Source organism: Vicia villosa, linkage group LG3, assembly GCF_029867415.1.
Source record: "Vicia villosa cultivar HV-30 ecotype Madison, WI linkage group LG3, Vvil1.0, whole genome shotgun sequence".
NCBI classification, from domain to species: Eukaryota; Viridiplantae; Streptophyta; class Magnoliopsida; order Fabales; family Fabaceae; genus Vicia; species Vicia villosa.
Genome location: NC_081182.1, coordinates 73,989,487 through 74,010,970, shown reverse-complemented (window position 1 = coordinate 74,010,970; position 21,484 = coordinate 73,989,487). Strand labels below are relative to the sequence as shown.

The 21,484-nt window shown below is 35.0% G+C and overlaps 4 protein-coding genes across 4 annotated transcripts; 2 read left to right on the top strand and 2 right to left on the bottom strand.

Moving 5' to 3' along the window:
• Nucleotides 1-972: 972 nt before the first annotated feature.
• Nucleotides 973-2,585, bottom strand: LOC131661894 (tropinone reductase homolog At5g06060-like). Its single transcript, XM_058931548.1, has 5 exons — nucleotides 2,309-2,585; nucleotides 2,005-2,212; nucleotides 1,568-1,784; nucleotides 1,355-1,461; nucleotides 973-1,274 (listed from the first exon to the last, which is right to left on the bottom strand). Exons 1-5 carry the CDS (start codon nucleotides 2,401-2,403, stop codon nucleotides 1,080-1,082), a joined length of 822 nt encoding a protein of 273 aa, XP_058787531.1. The 5' UTR covers nucleotides 2,404-2,585; the 3' UTR covers nucleotides 973-1,079.
• A 3,586-nt stretch (nucleotides 2,586-6,171) lies between these two features.
• LOC131661895 (tropinone reductase homolog At5g06060-like) lies at nucleotides 6,172-8,131 on the bottom strand. The gene is made up of 5 exons (XM_058931550.1): nucleotides 7,972-8,131; nucleotides 7,387-7,594; nucleotides 7,074-7,290; nucleotides 6,872-6,978; nucleotides 6,172-6,776 (listed from the first exon to the last, which is right to left on the bottom strand). The coding sequence occupies exons 1-5, from the start codon at nucleotides 8,061-8,063 to the stop codon at nucleotides 6,582-6,584; spliced, it is 819 nt and encodes a 272-aa protein (XP_058787533.1). The 5' UTR covers nucleotides 8,064-8,131; the 3' UTR covers nucleotides 6,172-6,581.
• A 2,007-nt stretch (nucleotides 8,132-10,138) lies between these two features.
• LOC131661896 (thylakoid lumenal 15 kDa protein 1, chloroplastic-like) lies at nucleotides 10,139-12,167 on the top strand. The gene is made up of 8 exons (XM_058931551.1): nucleotides 10,139-10,316; nucleotides 10,398-10,532; nucleotides 10,657-10,752; nucleotides 10,832-10,904; nucleotides 11,063-11,124; nucleotides 11,625-11,706; nucleotides 11,827-11,887; nucleotides 11,975-12,167. The coding sequence occupies exons 1-8, from the start codon at nucleotides 10,215-10,217 to the stop codon at nucleotides 12,024-12,026; spliced, it is 663 nt and encodes a 220-aa protein (XP_058787534.1). The 5' UTR covers nucleotides 10,139-10,214; the 3' UTR covers nucleotides 12,027-12,167.
• Nucleotides 12,168-15,348: 3,181 nt separating this feature from the next.
• LOC131661893 (ARF guanine-nucleotide exchange factor GNOM-like) lies at nucleotides 15,349-21,110 on the top strand. The gene is made up of 3 exons (XM_058931547.1): nucleotides 15,349-15,679; nucleotides 16,123-16,920; nucleotides 17,150-21,110. The coding sequence occupies exons 2-3, from the start codon at nucleotides 16,180-16,182 to the stop codon at nucleotides 20,816-20,818; spliced, it is 4,410 nt and encodes a 1,469-aa protein (XP_058787530.1). The 5' UTR covers nucleotides 15,349-15,679; nucleotides 16,123-16,179; the 3' UTR covers nucleotides 20,819-21,110.
• The last annotated feature ends 374 nt before the right edge of the window (nucleotides 21,111-21,484 follow it).

The following is a 21,484-nucleotide window of genomic DNA, read 5'->3' as shown; positions in this document are numbered from 1 at the left end:
GAGATCTAAAAATGGACCTGAGTTCCTTGGGCTTATTTTTCACACTTCAAAAGGTATTTTTCATCAAATCAATTGTATGAAGTCCCCTAAAAAAAATGATAGAATAGAAAGAAAACATCAACACATCCTAAATATCATTAGAGCTCTTCTTTATTATTCTAGATTACCAAAACAATTTTGATCTTATGTTATTTCTCATTCCCCTTACATTATCAATATAACTCCTAGCCTCATCCTAAAAAACAAACCCCTTACAAAATGTTGCATAATACTGACCCTGATTTTCATTCTTCAAAAGATTTTGGATCTTTAACTTATGCATATACTCTACATTCTCTTCATAACTTAATTTGAACCATGTGGCAGAAAATGTTTCTTGTTAAGCTACAAGAATTGTGTCAAAGGGGTTGTTCTTTTAAATATCAACACCAAAGACAATTTTTTATATAGAAATATCTGTCAGAATGAGCATATTTTCCTTACCATTCAACATTAGTTTAACAATTAGTTAACCTGAATTGGACTTTCATAGAAGTATTCTTAATTTCAAACTATATATATATCTAGCTTTCTGTACTATGTAAAATTCAGAACATAATGAATAAAACTGGTTGTACTCTATTTTTTACTCGAGTTTACTTCTTTTTGTACTTTATCTTTGAAATTCAACAACCATCAATCGACAGAATATCATCTTCGATCCTAAGTTCAATAAAATAGCAGCCAAGTTAAAGAAATTTTTAGAATGCTTGTCGATTTTCAACATACAATCTGTCGAGACTAGCTCAACGGCATAATTGCCACGATCGCTGCCTGTTTTTGGAGTATCGGTTACTTAATTTTCTTTCTCTATAAATCAGACTTAAGAAGAACAAATGGCTATATTTTCAGCAAATTTATTATAAATATCTTTTAAGTTCATACTTTATATGCAATTAATATTTCAAATCATTCATGTCTGAAAATATGACAGGAAAAACAAAACCACCAAGGTTGTAATTGAATCAAAATGTCAAATGAAAGAATAAGAATTCTTTGTTCCAAAGATAACTAACAATGAACCATGAAGCACATGAATATTATGTTATTCTCATACTGGGCTGAAATCCATTCACTGATAGTCCTCCATCAACACAAATAACCTGCCCTGTGATGTAAGACGCAGCCGGAAGACAAAGGAAAGCTACCAAGGACGAAACTTCTTGAGCTTCCGCGATGCGTCCAAGAGGAGTTCGAGACAACATTTCATCTACATATTGCTTGTTACGAAGCAGCTATTCACAACAGAAAACAATAAGCAAGACCCGTAATTAGAGAGGAAAAAAATACCAGTAGCTATTAAAGAGAACATTACATGTTCTACAAGTGGTGTATTAGTGGTAGCAGGAACAACACAATTGCTCCTTACGCCATCTTTCGCCCATTCACAAGCTAAATTTTTTGTAAGCTGATTGATCGCAGCTGAAAACAGAATCGGAAATTAAACATTCAGTTTCATTGGTAGACTTGATACAAAACATTTTACGACAAACAAGTTGAACAAGTATGGCTATATGATAACTCTCACCTTTACTTGCTGCATAGACTGATCCAGTACCTAAACTCACCACACCAGCAATAGATGAAATAAACACAATGCTTCCCATTCCAGATGCCTTCAGAAGAGGATGTGTAAGTTGGCACAGATGATACGCGGAATCTAAATTAATCGCCATAATTTCTGAATATACTTCAGCAGTATACTCAATTGTTGGTTTCCTAAAGTTTGCACCAACATTATTCACCTGTTAGAGGATCAATCCTCATTACTATCTATTATCTACGACAAGATAGACGGTACGAAACAATGTTATGACAAACATTACCATCTTATTTCCAAGATAGTAATGTACTAGTATACTATCATTCAAAAACATGCAAGTGATTTAATGCAATCACATGTATGGATATCGTGTCAGACACCTGACAACATGTATCAGATACTAGACACGCCTTTACACTTACATAAATGTGAAGTTTTCCATTGAAGATTGAGGTGACTTCTTGAATAAGCTTCTCCCTTTGGTCACGAGATGACACATCACAGACAGATCCAGAAACCGAAAAGCCTTTACTACGCCATTGATTCAAACAGTTATCGAGCTCTGTTTGGTTTCTGGAACAAGTGTGGACGGTGGCACCGAATCCGCATAAATCTTCCACTATGGCATGTCTGAAATTGAACACGATAGCCACAATTCAAATGGGGAAGGATCAAAGTAATGAATTTTTCACGAAAAGGGAACAAAATTGAATGAAAAAAACTGACCCGATTCCGCGAGTTCCACCGGTGACGAGGGCGGTCATTCCTTTGAGGGACCATCGTGAGGATCCATTGGAAGTGCACTCTTCGGCTGATGCCATTTCTATTTGTTTGTATTTTTTGCTTTATCTCAAGTTCCTTTTCTTCAAAAGTGAGAGTGACACCAACGCATTTTTTTACATTCTTATTTCAAATATACTGCAATTATTGAAGACTTTTTGTGTGGATTCTGTACATTTATATGGGTCCCTAAAAGGGTGAATTTATGAATTCGATAGGCAATTTCTTTTGAGAGTTCCTTATCCCGTGCATCTGGTTTTTTAGATATTAAGTGCGTTTCTACAAATATTTTTATGTTTTAGGAGATTTATTTTGAGATGCACCTTTTTCTATTTAGGATAGACATGTTCAGTAGATGTAACTCCGTAAAAAATTAAATTTTAGCAAAAAAAAAAAAAAGTTGTTTCATGATATATGTATTTTTGAAAATAGAGGACATAAATAAAAATACGCTAAGTGCAAAAGAGTATTGAGAGGTGGATTAAGAAACTCTCTTTCTTTTTCTATTTTTATACGACGAAAAGTAAACAATGTTTTAATTTTTAAGGATGCATCTTTAAATGCATCATTTTTACATGAAATAAGCGCAAATTGTTGAGCTCCCCTTAGTTTGTTAAAATTTAATTCGAAGATGCACCTCTATATAAGTTTAGGGTTAATTCGCCAATGTATCTCAGTATTAACCCTTGTTTTTAAATTAAAGAAAAATTTTCAGAGATGCAGCTCCGAACACGTTCAATGTATATATAACGCGCGTCAGACCCCCTTTTCCTCCTTCTTCATTTTCTCAAACATTTTCACCCCCCATTGGAGCTCGTGAGCAATATTATTCCAGACAATTTTTTAAACAACAAAAGATCCTCTACTTCAATCTTTCTAATCCTAACTCACGCCACATACTACTTTGAACATTATTCATCTTTATCAACACTTTTTTAAATAAGTTTTTCATTTAACTTTTTTTACTTTTGATTAATGTATTAGGTAAAATATTTTACTTTTAATGCATTAGGTGTAAGTGCATGCATACCTCGTAAATGTATTTTGAATGATGTCAAACATTATTCTCCGTCGCTCAATCTCACACAAGTCCATTGAGGAAGCCACAAAGTCACTAGAAAGATTTATGGCTAGCTTAGGTCGACTCACACACATGTCGGGTCCACTCATGAAGACAAGAAAAACAAGCTAGCCTCTCTGTCAGTTTTAGGTCGACTCATAGATCCGCCAGATCGACCTATGTTGCATCAATGTCACACTAGAACTCCCTGCCTGAACCTGGTCGACTCACAAGCTCCGCCAGGTCAACCAATATTGCAAAAATGTCAAGCTGGAAAATTCTGTCAAGATTAGGTCGACGCACAAGAAGGCTAGGTCGACCTATATTGAACCAACATCTAGCTGAAACTCTATCCATGATTTGGTCGACGCATCAGATCCTTTGTTTCAGCTCTTCATTACACTCACACATAAATATTTCTCTGCACACAATTTTGAAGCAACTTTGCAACCTGAGAGATACATAAGTCTTCTCATCTTCATTCTTCTTCTTGTTCACATAATCTTTTTTGTGCTCCTGGTACATGATCAAGTTTGATAACGTCCATAGATAGGAATTGTGTATTTCTTTGGGTGAAGATTTTGATGGTTTAATTGAATAAAACCTTTAGGATTTTTTCCTCCAAGATCAAGGTAATTTGGGGGTTTTAGACAACAGGCTTTAGTTAAGATTCAGCCGAGTGAGTGTCTTAAAGAAAACGGGTTCTTTTAAGTGAGTCACGATAGACGGAGGATCAAAGAAAGCTCTTGGGTCGACTTGATCTTGTTTAAGATTAAGGGGAGAGAAGATAAAGAATCAACATTAAAATGAGTTTGTTTGTTTATTGCTTTAACTTCTCTTGTAATAACAATTTGCAAAGTAATAAAAACTATCTCAATTCCAGTTTGGAATTGGAGGCATACGTAGTCGTAGCGATGACGAACGAAGAACAGCCTAAACAAATTCTTGTGTTCCTCTCTCCCTACTTCTCTATTACTTGCTATTAATTTTGGTTCACAATTGTTAATTCGAAAATTAGTCCAAGTGTTAAATTGTGATATAAAACTGTTTTTGTATAAAGAAGTGTAATTGTCAATTACATTTGGATTTCATAATCGACCACACTTAGATTACATTGACTTGTTAACTATTGCACGCAAAGTGTTTGGTGATTTGCTTGTGCAAGAAATTGTTAGCACAACACGTGTTCGGTAAATTTCCTTAGCAAATTTATCGATTTTATTCTCATTGAAAGTAGGTGATTAGGTGTAACCATTCAAACAAATATTTTGTTGAAAAACATATTGATTTTATTTTTCAAACTCTTTAGCGTATCAACTTTCTTCGTGGTTGTAGCATATCCGATCCTACCAATAGCGGTTCGAAATAGACGAAAGTCGATGCCGGGACGCTTTCGTTAATCAAAAGTTTTTAAAACACCGTGAAGTTTTTGTTGATCTATTCACCCCTCCTCTAGCTCATTAGCCTATCGTCTAACAAGTGGCATCAAGAGCACTGGTTGATCCTTGCTTCGAAATACACTAGTTAGAAGAATGGCTTCTGAACCTACCGGGGCACATAAGCTCCAGTTTTCAATGGTGAAAACTATGGCTATTTGAAGGATTGTATGCGCATTCATGTCAACTCTATTGATAGAAAGGTATGGAAAGCCATCCAAGACGGTCCGTTTCAAATAATGTTGACCGACAAGGACGGTGTGACCATTCCTAAACTCGAAGAAACTTGGGATGCGGAAGATGAGAAAAAGTACTCGTATGATTGGAAAGCGAGAAATATACTGGTGGCCTCTTTGGGGGTTGATGAATATTATCGCGTCTCTCATTATGCTACGACTAAAGCTATGTGGGACGCATTACAAGTTGCTCATGAGAGCACTAATGACGTCATACTAGTTAGAATCAATACTTTAAATCAAAAGTCTGAACTCTTTCATATGAAAAATGGTGAAACTATTTCCAATACGAAAAAGAGATTCTCACATCTTTTAAGTCTCCCTGTTTGTTTAGGATCAATGTTGATGTCACACTGTATGATTAGAAGCCCCAAATGAACCAAATGAATTTATGCTTCAATCACTTTGACATAAGAAAGGTGGCAAGTGTTAACTATCACCGTCCCCATTCGACGATGATGGATATGTTCGCTTCACCGATATGGGATAAAACGATGATGATATGAGAACCATGTTTTTAATATTTGACCAATATCGTTTCTTAAGACCAATCGAGTTAGACACTACTCTAATCCAATTTGTTGATGTCATTTGTTCAAGTCTAATTCATCCATAACGTTTGATGAGATTGTGGCATGTATGTTTGAGCCTAATTAAAAATTAACAAGTTTGTTTGATTTATGATTTTGTTTATATTTAATTGATATTTTTAATTATTCCCAACTTATTGCTGGTATTTAAAATGTATCATGTTAAATTTCATCTATTTTATTAAAATGTTTATGTTTATTGTATTTGATCATGAATTCAACTATTTCATATTTTAGAATTTTAACGCTTCAAAAACACACTCTGAATTCTAAAATTCATAGAACATTTTTGTTAATTTCGAAAATTTCTGAAAAGATTTAAAGGGTGGAAAAATAAAACTCAAAATAAACTATTTATAAGTCTTAACATAAAAATGTTTTTATATAGACTTTAAAGTCATGCCAAACTGTTACAAAGATTAAGCCTTAAAAAAACTATGACAGACCATATATAAATCAAAATCATGCCTGAAAATGAAAATTTTATCATAGACCAAACACAAACTTAACTCTTTTTGTCTTAAGGCATACTTAAATCTTTCAAATTCTAGCATGACTTGGTCTATTCTCAACCCTCTAATTGTGACTCTATCAAACCATCACATGAGAGTGAAGTTCAAGTAATAAAGCCTTAAAGTTTATTTATAAAGGGCTCTGCCTCAAAATAACATTTTAGACTCAATGTTGTCTTCAAATACATAAATAAAATCCACACTTGTCAACCAAAAATAAAATAAAATAAAATCCACACTAATGCTTGATTATGACTTCACTATTAATCCCCTAAATAAAGAAACTTCCTAGGTAAGAAAACAGTGAATACAATTACAGAGTCCAACCACTAGTAGAGTTGAAATAACTATAAGTGAGCATAAACATATAAGAAACTGCACTATCTCAAGTAATTCTCATGCTGGGTTGAAATCCAAACACAGTTAACCCTCCATCAACACAAATAACTTGACCAGTGATGTAAGAAGCAGCAGGCAAACAAAGGAAATTCACCAAAGACGACACTTCTTCCGGTTCTGCAATCCGCTTAAGAGGAGTTCTAGCCATAATATCATCCACAAACTTCTGGTTTTTAAATAGCTACAAAATAGTGTAACAAAAAAAAGTTGGATCAAACACATCTTTATGCACAAACAATACACAAACACTATCTTTATAGGGAGCAAGAAAATTACATGTTCAACAAGTGGAGTCCTGGTCGCCCACGGTACAACGCAATTGCTCCTTATGTTGTCTTGTGCCCATTCACAAGCCAGATTTTTCGTAAGCTGATTAATCGCAGCTGAAAATTCAATCGACGAAACATAATTGTCGCTTGAAGTTAACATTTTTTAATATGAAATGAAAGAATTGATGATGAGTGAAGAACTCACTCACCTTTACTTGCTGCATAGACAGATCCAGTACCTAAGCTCACAACACCTGCAACAGATGAAATGAACACAATGCTTCCATTTCCAGATTCTTTTAGAAGAGGATATGCGAGTTGGCATAGATGGAATGATGAGTCAAAATTAACTGTCATCAGCTCTGAATAATCTTCAGCAGTGTATTCGATAGTTGGCTTTCGAAAGTTTGTTCCAACGTTATTCACCTAAAGCGTAAAATCATGCACATATGTATGATTCATGACAACATGATACAAAAGCAAACATCACAGATGTTGAGAAATTCAAATTTGAGTTCTTACAAAGATGTTGAGCTTGCCATTGAATGTAGAGGAAACTTGTTGAACAAGGCTCTCTCTCTGTGGTCGAGAGCTTACATCACAGACCGAACCTGTGACTGAAAAGCCTTGAGTTTGCCATTGTTGTAAGCACTTGTTGAGCTCTGATTCAGTTCTTGAACAAGTGTAGACAGTAGCACCAAATGCAGCTAGATCATTCACTATGGCATGTCTAAACAAAGTTCCAAATTAATGGAAGGACCAGAAAATATATAATTAAGTTTCAAATGATAGAATCTACAAAATATTCATATGTGACAGTCATCACATTAAAAATCACTTTAGTAGAGCAATGGAATAATTAAAGATATATTTTAAATTGTATATATTAGCTTAATTGTACTTTTATTTTATTTAATATTCGCAGGTATAGTTACCAAACCCATATCAAGCACAACAACATAGATGAAAAACCGTTGGAAGCAAAAAAAAGAAAAGAAAAAGAAAGATAGATCTGAATAAACAAATAGGAAGCATGATGCAGAGTTGAAGATGTAATGATTAAATAAAACAAAACGAGGATCTAGAGAGAAAGAGAAAGATGAAAACCCGATGCCACGAGTGCCGCCGGTTACAAGAGCTGTCATTCCTGTGAGAGACCATCTCTGTCCTCCTCTACTTTGTGCTTCTACTGCTGTCATTTTGCATTCCCTACCTCATGTGTTCTTCCTATATGATGCCTATATTTGTTGGTCAACGCTACCTTTGCACATACAAACAAACAAATCCAACTATTTTTTATTTTTAAATAAATAAATACTCTATACTTGTGCCCCATGGCTTAAAATATAAGGTATTTATGATTTTTATATTAAATAGTTATTTTGATATATGGTTTGATAAGAGGAATATAAATATATGATATATGAAAATACTCTCTCGTCTCATTTATAAGAAAAATTCTCCATTGAATAAATAATGTATCGATACATTATTTATTCAATGTATCTAAAAATAAAATATAAGTCTAACGTTTTGTTCAAATGAACAATTAAATTTTTAGATTATTTACCTTGAGTTAAAAGTTGTTAGTGGTTTTAGAGTTACTTACGGTGTTAGCGTAAATTCACACAAAGATGGGAGGAGTTTTGTGTGTGGTATTTTTTAGTAATGAATTGATTTATAAGAAATTCTTAAGCTTGAACCCTAAGCTTCGAGAGAGTGATAACTGATCTCAAGAATATTATGGGAAGTAGGCCGTCAATTTTCTATTATTTAGGAGAATGTGATATTAAGCACAATGTATTTATAAACAACAAAGTGGTTTAGTTCGTTTTCCTTACTTTAGAGTTGTTTTAACGAGACTTTATGTCGACTCCCTCATGCGAGACTCTAATATGAGTCTTTGGACAAGATTTTAAGTTGAGTCATTCATGACAGAATCTTAGTTGAGTCCCTAAAGAGAGACTCTAAGCTGAGTCCCTCTGGCGAGACTTTAAGTTGAACCCCTCAAGCGTGAGTTTTAGTTAAGCCTTTCAAGAGAGACTTTAAGTTGAGTCCATTGGAAAAGACTTTAAGTTGAGTCCCTCAGGCGAGACTTCAAGTTGAGTCTCTCAGGTGATACTTTAAGTTGAGTCCCTTAAGCGAGACTTTAAGTTGATAACCTCACGCGAGACTTTGTGTTGTTGGTTTACATTTTCGGGGGATATTCTCATGGAAATTTAGTATTTATAATGCCTTTAATGGCGGCAAGGATCTTTTGAGGGAAGCCCAACATTAATATTACCCCTTAAGGGGCAACAAGGATCTTCCAGTGGAAGACCAATATTTATATTGATTTTTTAGGGCGACAAAAATCTTCTCGTGGAAGTCCAACATTTAAATTGTATTTTGAGGGTGACTAGGATCTTCCCGTGGAAGTCCATCATTTAGATTGTCTTTTATGGACGACAATGATCTTTTTGTGGAAATCCAACATTTATGTTGACTAAGGAACATAATAACATGATGTCAATAACAATAAAGTTTTTCAAAGAGATTCATACACTGGTAGGTCAATCGCCTTTCTCCTTTACACATAATTGTAAAATAATTTGCTATAGTAATATCTCAAGTTAACAAAGTTCCATATTCTGGGAATGAGTCGTCTATCTATTTCTTCAAGTTTGTAGGCCTAGTGAGGTAGCTTCTGACATATGCGGTATGACCCTTTCCAGTTGGATTGTAGTTTTCCCTGCTGAGTGGACACAACATCATATCTGAGCAATAAGCCGTCCTCCTGTATTTCCCTCAGAACAACTTTCGAGTTGTACCTTCTGATAGCTCTTTGCTTGGAAGCAAATTCCTTAATGTGGGAAGCATCTCTTGTCTTGTCAATTAGATCAGTTGCGCATCTTAGCCATACCTCGTTCTCTTTTGCATCGAACTCCCAAACTAGAAATCAAAAGTTTATTTAAACCTTAATTATAATAATTGCTTAGCATTATTCATATTAATAATAGGGAAATGCTAACCAGTGCCCTCAGGGCAATGGTTAAACATTTCAAAAAAGAAAATTTATCTCGGTAATCTGCATATTTAATGTCTGAGGGACTGATTATATTTTCTATAAATTTTTTTTTTTTTAGAATGCTTAACCATGAGCCTGAGGGACTGATTAGCAAAACCCTTAATAATAATAATAATAATAATAATAATAATAATAATAATAATAATAATAATAATAATAGTATTTAAATCGAAAAAACCAAAATGAAATGAAACATTATCCAGAAGAACTCCACATCCGCATAATAGATCCATATGTGCCATCGTCTAGTTCCATCTTTTCTATAAACCGTAACTGTACAGAAATGGCTCTTTTTCTCAACGCCTCCTTGTCTTCCACTTCCAAACCTCATCACCACCGTCTCTCCTTTCCAACCACCTCCGCAACACCTCTTCCTCCGTTTCTGGTTCGTACACCATATACTCCAACTTCATCATGAATCCTATTTTCCTTTTCAACTTTAACAACTCCCACTTTATCTTTACAGAGAATCAATCCAAAGCAACCTCAACAACCTCCTCCAAAACTCACATTATCACTCGGTGAATCCATCTCCAGTGCTACCATTGTTGCTCTTCTTTCTGCTTCTCTCTTCTTTGTTCATCCCGCACTAGCATTCAAGGTATATACCATGGTTCACTTTATGACATGATCATGAGGTGTTTTCAGTTTGTTTCTATGAACCCTTTTGTTAAAGTTTAATTTTTTTTTTGGTTAATTAATAATGGGTGTGTTGATGAATGCAGGGTGGAGGGCCATATGGACAAGGGGTTACTAGGGGACAAGATCTTTCTGGGAAAGACTTCAGTGGCAAGACACTCATCAAACAAGACTTCAAAACGGTGTAAAATTATTCTTTGTACTTTAGATCAGAATGTAACATGTTATCTTATTCTTATTACATGTTATGTTGCATTACAGTCTATACTGCGACAAGCCAATTTTAAAGGTGCAAAATTGTTAGGTGCTAGCTTCTTTGATGCTGATTTAACAGGTTTGCCCAAACACCAAAATAGTGTATATATAATAATGAATGTAGTAAAATGCAGAAACCTCAGAATCGGTTATTTAGCAGACCGCAATTTAAAACTATGATAATATTGTGGTTAGTTATTTACCATTTACATTCAATTTCTCTCCAACCGTTATCAGGTGCTGATCTTTCGGATGCTGATCTTAGAAGTGCTGATTTTTCCCTGGCAAATGTTACAAAGGTAACTCTTTCTTTCATGTATTGACAAGGCGATACACGTGTTCATTATGCTAGGATCTAACTAATGGGGATTTACTTTTAGATAGTTTGTTATTACCAACTGATAGATATTGTCCTCGTTTCGATTTGCTATGTTGATACCACCCTTGCTTCAAAAAATATCTTAATGGCCGTGACTGAAAGTAGGGAGGTTATATGAGTATACAAGAGATACTTGATATAAACACGCAGTGCCCTTATTCGAAAACCTGATCAACTGTTATATGTCCCTTTGTTATACTATTTGAAGAAGAGAAGTAATAAATGTTTCACATACATGATAAGAAACTCAACATAAAATGTCAAAATAGAAGATTTCATGGATATATCTTATACTTGGTGCTTTCAGCTTCAAGTGTTATTTTAGTTGAAGCTGAAACCTGTCGCAATTCAATGTAATTAACGAAGTTTTTCTTCTACCATTTCACAATTTGTTACTGTCGACACTACCACTTTCTGCAGGTAAATTTGAGCAATGCTAACTTGGAAGGTGCACTTGTAACCGGAAATACATCTTTTAAGGGATCAAATATTACAGGCGCCGGTATGTAGCAGTATCACTTAATTATATGTCTAAATGAAGGTTTAGATATTTTTCTCAAGAAGTTCGATGTTAGAAATTTTTTACACATGTTAACAATGCTTTGTCTATGCTCTGAGCCAGATTTTACTGATGTGCCACTAAGAGAAGATCAACGCGTATACCTCTGCACAATTGCTGATGGGTAAGATTATACGTCTAAATGACGCACATTTTGATCTCTAAGTATGTATAATGTTTCACCAGTAATGAAGTTGTTTTTTGGTGACAGAGTGAACTCAACAACTGGAAATGCTACGCGTGATACATTGCTGTGCGAATAGTATTCTATTGCTGAGTATATCAAACTGTAACTTTTGAAATTATTCAATAAACTATCGATTTAAGTCGAATATAATGTAAATCATGTCAAAGGTGAGATTCTCTTTTCATTATGCAAAAAAAGCAAAATATTTTGTTGCAAATTAGGTATCATAGATCATTCTTTGATTAGTAAATTTGCCATTCTGATGATATGTTATCCTTATTTTAATGGCTAACCACCTAATTTGTATTATAAATGATTCTTGTATACTTCACTAAAAGGAAAACTTGAACACAACTTTTGTACTTGAATACACATGAGAGAAGCACACTTCTCTAGTTACTAATATATTAATAGGTTTTCAAGTTTTCTGCTGGGTATAAAATGGACCAAAATCTATCTCATTAAAGCTAGTGAGGTAAGATGTACATAGAGATGCAAAACTACTGCTCAATTAACAAAGCAGCTATATCATCAGTCTAACTATGAACATATTTGAACGTAATCAATGGATTTATCTTCACCATAATATTTTCCAGATCATTAATTATCTTGTGAAATTATGCAACTGATTTGTTGTTTCATACACAACCTATGAGCAAAGATTTAATCATTTAAAGTTTTGCCCACATTTAAGCTACATAATTCTCCCTAATTTAGTACTCATGATGCTCAACTGTAAACTTAACCCATATGCCCTATAATGAATGTCATTTGATGTGAAATTAAAAGGTTCAATCACACCAAACTATCATTAAAATTTAAGAAAAATATTAACTTAATTTATAATAATTATGTGAGACAAAAAACAACGACAACCAAAATAAATGATTCAAAGTAACAATAATTTACCATTAGTGTAAGCAAATCCACAACAAAGAAAGAAAAGATAAAATACGAGAACACAGAGAATTTGTTTACTCAATTCGAATAAAGTGATATATTATAGGGGAGAGAACAAACTTTAAGATTCTCTATACTTTCAAGGGTTGAACAAGTGACTTTAAGTATAAGAAGTGGTGAATTGTGGTATTCAAAAATTGTGATTAAATTAAAATTTATTTTTTAAAACAACAACTCGTATTAGTGAGGTTAAAATAGTAGCAGAAAATGAAAAGACACAAATATAAAGGAAAGAAAATTAAAGAGAAAGAGTTAGAGAAATTGCACAAGAATTAATAGAGGTTCAGTTGATTTCTTAGTCTACTCCTCTTTCTAAGAAAAACTTCTGGAGAGTTCTACTAAATATATATTTTGAATTTTTACCAGGTTATGTTCAAGAATCTTATTACAATCAACTGAGATTTTCACAGGCTTATCCTTTAAATAAAATGGAGTTTTTCACAAGTTAAGCTCACAAATCAGGAACAAGATTTTGACTGACTGATCTCAAAGATCAATTAGAGGTTTTATCGAGATAACCTCAACTACAAAACAAGAGAAACTTCAAGAGAGTCACACCCTTGATAAAATAGTTGAGCATCAGTACAACTAAAGTCTCGCAAATTTATTTCAGTTGCAAAGACACTAAGACAATTTTAGTGAAAGAAAGAATAAAAGATAGGGAAATTAAAATGAGAGAAGAAAAATATAAAATCGAATTTTGGTGCGTGAAATAGATTAAAGAGGAGGAACTCTCCTTATATAGGAGAAAACATAACACAACAAGGAAAACGATCCATGGATTTTTTAATGCTCATAATCGATTATTGAATGTAAAAAAGGAAACTTTTCAAATTACGTTGTTACTAATAGACTATAAGCCTAATAACCGATTATGAAGCGTTACAAATGCGATAATAGAGTAGACCTAATGGATAATCGATTGTTTAGTGTATTTGTATTCATAATTGATTAGTTGGACTTGTAATCAATTAGCTGTAAGAAAAAAAACATATTTTCTGGTAATTTTAACAAAAAGAAATGGTCCTCAAAAACATTTTGTGATTGTGTGAGAGTTGCCTTAGTAACTTATGAGTTACTCTAACACTTTTACAATACTCTGGTCATTTAGACACTACGTTAAACGTACGACTGATCAGGAGAGCTTTCACACTTCATCTCTTTCATAACTTTGAATTTTCAAAATCCTTGCTACATCATCTTTGAGTTCAACACTTGATTGGATTCTTGAATCTTCTTCTTGATGAGGTTTGGGATAACTTGAGGATGAGCAACATCATCCGAGACAACTGGAAAGATGTCACTAGAGATGAACATGATCAAGCAACATATCAACCATCATGATTTCACCGAACAACAGAGTCATCATTAAAACTATTTTGATCACTCAAAATATTAAGGCATCATCAATTATAGTACTTGCAAGCACTTAGGTCCACACTAAAAACTATTGCAAAGGAATACAAAAGAGTTAAAAGAAAATAGTTACACAAGTTTTCAAGAACAAACCTTATTTTCTACCCAAGTATTCCTCAATCTCTCAAACTTTCTATATATAAATCACACAAATCCAAAGTGTTTAGAAGTGTTTTCCGATTCCTCTAAATATCTCCAAAGATTTTACAAAATTTTGGAAACTCCAAGGAATTTCTATCATTTATCTCTATAAATTTTCCTACTAGGATTAACACCTTTTCCTCTATCTTTCTTCAAGTCCTTCTAACAATACTGATTGAGAAAATTAGTTATAATCGATCAAAAATACGACCCATTAACAAATGGATCTACAAATTGTAACGTCCAAGTATGATACTCGTGAATTGCCAGGGTTGGTCCCTCTAGTCGAGGAACCCTAACTGTACCCACCCCTAACAAGTTGTTGTCACACAATTGCCACTTGTTGTCGCAACACCAACTGCCGCATCCGTAGTTCTGGTGCCGTCGAATCCTGTAGGTTGGTTGCCGAATAGCCGTTTCATTGCTCTAACATTCACCGTCGACTTTCCAACATCGTTCTAACATCTTGTTATAACGTTTTAATTTACGACAATCTCTCGAAACATACTTTTCTTCTTTCCATCGTTGAAAGAGACACTTCTACAAATATCAAACACAATACATTCTCTTTTAAATTCAATATTTAGATATTTGTATAATTTAATTCTATAAGTTCTCTCTCACAAGTTAGTATTTTTAATTTGTAAATGATCTTTCAGTCACATTTGTTACAAAATCTTTTACATGTTATTTATTCACACTACATTCTAAGAATGATGTGTTTAAATCATCCTACACATATAAACATAAAACCTTACTATCAATCCACATATTTTAAAACTCTTTTTAGATTCATCAATACTCATAATTTTTTTAATAAAATATAATACTAATTAAATTAAGGTTCAAACACATAATATATATTTTTATCTAGATCAACCGTATAGCATAAACTAAACACATAATTGCAATCAGATACTATATGTATGATTATGAATACGTGATGACGATGATGTCTGAAGCAAAACACACATAAAAAAACATGAAAAATTGATTGCTATAGTAATTTGTGAAGGGTATAACACAAACAATTCCAAATCCAAATTACAGATTCAAACAGAGAGGAAGAAGAAGAAGATCTCATCAAGAGCAGCGAGAGAAGCTTCTCAGGAAGAAAGTGGCACAACACAAACGCAACCATGATTTCCAATTCCACACTCCAAATAATGTAACTTCACCAGCTCCGATTTATGCCCCAAACCCACTTTCTTTGTAAGTTATCATCGTTTCATCGTCATTCAATTCTCAAGATTGTTTTTTTCTGAGACCCTTTTGTATAATTTTAGTTTAATTTCTGAAATGGGTTATGCCCATTTGATTAGATCATCGTTTTGATCCCAAAGTAGGATTTTTTTAGGGGAATTTGGTTGATTAGAAGGATGAGATTCAATGTCAGATCTAAGGCTATTATCCTGTATCATCTTGTATAGGGAAATTTGGCAATTTGATGTGATGTGTGCTGAAAGTTGTATTATGGATCCCATCTCAATTGACTTTTCAATTATGAAGTATGGCCTGTATGATCTCTTACATATTCACTATGCATATGCTTCTATGATGTATTTTTTAAGATTCTAGAGTTCGGGAAGGTCCGAAGTAATGCCGTACTTATCTCGTAGTACTTATTGGTTTGTTTTTTGTGTTGGTTTTGCTAGGGCTTTTGTTCATTGCTGCATTGTTCTAGTAAATGTCAAGCCGGTCCTTTTGTCAAAATGGGACATTTAAAGATGCAAATGCCAGCTGGTCTCAATGGAATAGAGGATCAATCGGAGCAATGTGGTGCGGGATATCCTAACAAAACTACTATAGCGTGCATGATCAATGCAGAGATTGGTTCTGTTTTGGCAGTGATGCGAAGAAATGTTAGATGGGGAGTTCATTATATGTCGGATGATGACCAGTCAGAGCACTTCCTCGTTCAGTCTTTGAAGACGCTGAGAAGACAGATTTTTTCATGGCAGAAGCAATGGCATTCCATCAACCCTGCCTTATATCTCCAGCCTTTTCTTGATGTGATTCAATCAGATGAGACCGGCGCACCGATCACTGGTGTTGCTTTGTCATCGGTATACAAGATCTTAACGCTGGATGTGATTGATCAAAACACGGTTAATGTTGTTGATACCATGGACTTGGTGGTTGATGCTGTCACAAGTTGTAGATTTGAGGTGACTGATCCTGGATCAGAAGAAGTGGTATTAATGAAGATTTTACAAGTTCTTCTAGCATGCGTGAAAAGTAAAGCATCAGTAATACTTAGTAACCAACACATTTGCACTATAGTGAATACTTGCTTCCGTATAGTTCATCAAGCAGGAACCAAAGGTGAGCTGTTGCAGCGAATAGCTCGATATACAATGCATGAACTTGTTAGGTGTATCTTCTCCCACCTTCAAGAGATTGATATTGCAGAGAATTTATCTATTAATGGGACCACCACTTCAGAACAAGAGGTATAAGATATGTGTTACCTTTCTCCCTTTTGGTATGACTATTTTATTAAATATTATGGAAGAAAAATGGAGACTCCTTTTTGGGGAGAGGGGGAATTGTTTAACACTTAAAATTTTGAGAAATTGATTAACATTAAAATTTTGATGGTGCAAAACTGAACTTTGAGAACTAGGACAACACATGCATAAATTCGGTAACATGTATTGATATGTTCATCTTTTTCTGCAGACCTGTGAGCTAAATAATGAGCATGTTCTGGAAAGCAGACAATTTGAAAATGGGAGTCTGACCTCTTCATATGATGGTCAACCATCAACCACGAGCCTTGCTTCTAGTACTGCATATATTGGTACAGAAACTGTAACGGCCGAAAACACTGCTACTGCTAGTAGTGACAAGGAGAGTGATCTACAAGAATTGCAGCTCATGACTGAACCATATGGAATTCCCTGTATGGTGGAGATATTTCACTTCTTGTGCTCTTTGTTGAATGTTGTTGAGCATATGGGAATGAATCCTAGATCAAATACACTAACATTTGACGAAGACGTGCCTCTTTTTGCCTTAACTTTGATTAATTCAGCCATTGAGTTGGGAGGGCCTTCCTTTCGCCATCACCCTAGATTGCTGAGTTTAATTCAAGATGAAGTATTCCATATTCTTATGCAATTCGGTTTGTCTATGAGTCCTCTTGTACTTTCATTGGTATGTAGCATTGTTCTCAATTTGTATCACCATCTTCGGACAGAACTGAAATTACAGCTAGAAGCATTTTTTTCTTGTATAATTTTGAGGCTTGCACAAAGCAAATACGGGGTTTCATATCAGCAACAGGAGGTTTTGATGGAGGCACTTGTTGATTTGTGCAGACAAAAGACATTCATGCTGGAGATGTTTATTAACTTTGATTGTGACATTACTTGCAGTAATGTCTTTGAAGATATTGCTAATTTGTTGTCCAAAAGTGCTTTTCCAGTAAATAACCCATTATCCTCCATGCATATTCTTGCTTTGGATGGTCTAATTGCTGTAATGCAGGGAATGGCGGATAGGATAGGTAATGGATTTCTCAGCTCAGAACATTCTCCCGTGAATTTTGAAGAGTACATACCGTTCTGGCTGGAGCAGTGTGAAAATTTTGGTGATCCAAATGATTGGGTTCCTTTTGTCCGCCGAAGAAAGTACTTCAAGAGAAGATTGATGATTGGAGCCGATCACTTCAATCGTGATGCTAAGAAAGGCCTTGAGTTTCTCCAAGGAACGCATCTTTTGCCTGACAAACTTGATCCCCAAAGTGTTGCCTGCTTTCTAAGATTCACCGCTGGGTTGGATAAAAATGTCATTGGTGATTTCTTAGGAAATCATGATGAATTATGTGTTCAGGTTCTTCCTGAATTTGCTAGAACATTTGATTTTCAAGATCTGACCTTAGACACAGCCCTGCGAATATTTTTGGAGACTTTTAGGCTTCCTGGAGAATCACAGAAGATACATAGGGTGCTTGAAGCTTTTTCTGAGAGATATTATGAACAGTCACCAGATATCCTGGCTAACAAGGATGCTGCACTTGTGTTGTCATACTCCATTATAATGCTTAATACAGATCAGCATAATGTGCAGGTCAAAAAGAAGATGACGGAAGCAGATTTTATCAGGAATAATAGGCTCATAAATGGAGGCAAAGATCTACCTCGAGAATTCCTGTCAGAGATTTACCAGTCAATTTGTAAAAATGAAATCCGCACAACACCTGAATCAGGCTTTGGATCTCCTGGAATGAGCCCAAGTCGGTGGATTTCTCTAATACACAAGTCAAAAACAACTGCTCCATACATCGTATCTGATTCCCAAGCATACCTAGATTATGATATGTTTGTTATATTGTCAGGCCCAACAATCGCTGCCGTTTCTGTGGTATTTGATAATGCTGAAAATGAAGAGGTATACCAAACATGTATGGATGGATTCTTAGCTATTGCAAAGATATCGGCTTACTATCATCTTGAGAATGTTCTTGATGATCTGATTGTGTGCCTCTGTAAGTTCTTCACCATTTTGGATCCATTATCGGTTGAGGAATCTGTCCTGGCCTTCGGAGACGACACAAAAGCACGAATGGTAACTGAGACAGTTTTCACTATTGCAACTAAGTATGGTGATTACATCCGCACCGGTTGGAGGAATATTCTTGATTGCATCTTAAGATTGCACAAGTTAGGTCTTCTACCTACTCAATTGGCCAGTGATGCAGCTGACGAGTCAGAGCTTTCTACAAAAACTGGACATGGGAAACTTAATTTGCATTCTTTATCATCAAGCCGTCTTCGATCTATTAGCACTCCAAAGAAATCCTCAGGGTTATTGAGCAGGTTTAGTCAACTATTATCTCTTGCCACTGACGAGCCAAGAGCAATACCAACCGAAGAACAACTGGCCGCTCATCAGCAAGCTGTACAAACAATTCAAAAATGTCACATTGACAGCATATTCACTGAAAGTAAATTCCTGCAGGCTGAATCCTTATTGCAGCTCGTAAGATCACTCATCAAGGCTGGAGCTCAATCTCAGAAGGGGAACAAAAGATCTCAGAATGAAGACACTTCGGTTTTCTGCCTGGAATTACTGGTAGCAATCACTCTGAATAACAGGGATAGGATTGGGCTTATATGGAAAGGTGTTTATGACCACATATCTAATATAGTTAAATCCTCCGTGATGCCATGTGCACTGGTAGAAAAGGCTGTTTTCGGACTTCTAAGGATTTGCCATCGCTTACTTCCCTATAAAGAGAACATGGCTGATGAACTTTTGAAGTCACTGCAATTAATCTTGAAGCTTGATGCACTGGTTGCAGATGCATACTATGAGCAGATTACACGGGAAGTCAGCCGCCTCGTTAAGGCAAATGCGTCTCGCATTAGATCTCATTTAGGATGGCGGACAATTACGTCACTGCTTTCTGTCACTGCTAGACACCTGGAGGCATCCGAGATTGGATTTGATACGCTGTCATATATTATGTCTGATGGAACTCGCTTGCTCCCTGCTAACTATATTCTCTGTATAGATGCTGCGAGGCAGTTTGCCGAGTCTCGTGTAGGACTGGTGGATCGGTCCATCGTTTCACTGGATCTCATGTCAGGTTCTTTCCGTTGTTTACAAAAGTGGACTAGCGATGCAAAGCAAGCGGCAAAAGAAGAGGAAATGGAAAAGATGTTGCAGGATATTGGGGAAATGTGGTTGAGGTTAATACAAGGACTAAGGAAAGTATGTTTGGACCAAAGAGAGGAGGTTAGAAATCACGCGCTGTTATCTTTGCAGAAGTGTATGACAGAAGCTGTCGAAACCCATCTCCCATGTGATTTATGGTTACAATGTTTCGACCAAGTGATATTCCCTTTGCTGGACGACCTGCTTGATATTTCTCAGACACGTTCACAAAAGGACTACACTGACCTTGAAGAAACTCTTATTCTTGCCTTGAAGCTCTTATTCAATGTTTTCCTCCGATTACTCCAAGAACTATCGCAACTTGAAGCTTTCTGCAAACTATGGGTGGATGTTCTAAGCCATGCAGAAAAATACGCGAAGGTGAAAATAGGAGGAAGGAAAAGCGAGAAGCTTCAACTGCTTGTTCCCGAGCTTCTGAAGAACGCGCTGGCTGTTATGAAATCAGAAGGCATACTAGTGGATAGAAGTGGTTCAGGGGACAATAGTTTATGGGAACTGACATGGCTACATACGAAGAATATAGCTCCCTCATTGCAGTCCGAGGTGTTCCAAGAGCATAATTCAGAACAGTTGTTGCAGCAAAAGCAGATTGAAACAGTTGAAGATTTGGAACATGATGCATATGTTTTTGTTCCTGCAAATGAAACACTTGGTCAAGAAGGTTGATCGAGTTAAGTATGAAGTGAAGTTGCCTTCATCTGGTATTCCATTTTTGCGGGTATTCTTGTTACTATACTAGTGAGATACTTTGTTGGAAATATGTTATACGTAGGCATAGTTTGAGCATATTATATTTCATTGTTGTTGGGTGTTTACTTCACCCCCATGAAGCTGTTTTGTAACTTCAAATTTTTCTCATTTATAGTATAAGTATTATCTTGTTAAATTGTACAGAACTCATAATTGACTCAAAATTGTTTGTATTAGCTGCTACATGTGTTTTTTAATCTATAGTTGAAGTTCATATTTTCTTCATATTATTTATTTATTAACATAAAAGATAGATACATACTACTTTTTAACATTGACTATGTTTCCAACTGTATGATTTTGTCTTTTCATTGTGTATTCAATCTTAGATAATTAAGAAAAATAATGATTTAAGTATGCAAAGACAACTCTTTAGATATTTGGATTAGACCACCACTGACTCATGTCATAACTAAACCTCATTTGTCTTTGATTTTAACCACCCCCTTACGAGGAGTTTAATCTGTTAGATTTGACCAATACTATTAGATTGACCAATCTGACAAAAATGTCCTTTGCTAAAAAATTATTTACACAAAAAATGACAATTTAGTAACTAACTAAGTCATACTACCACTTTTC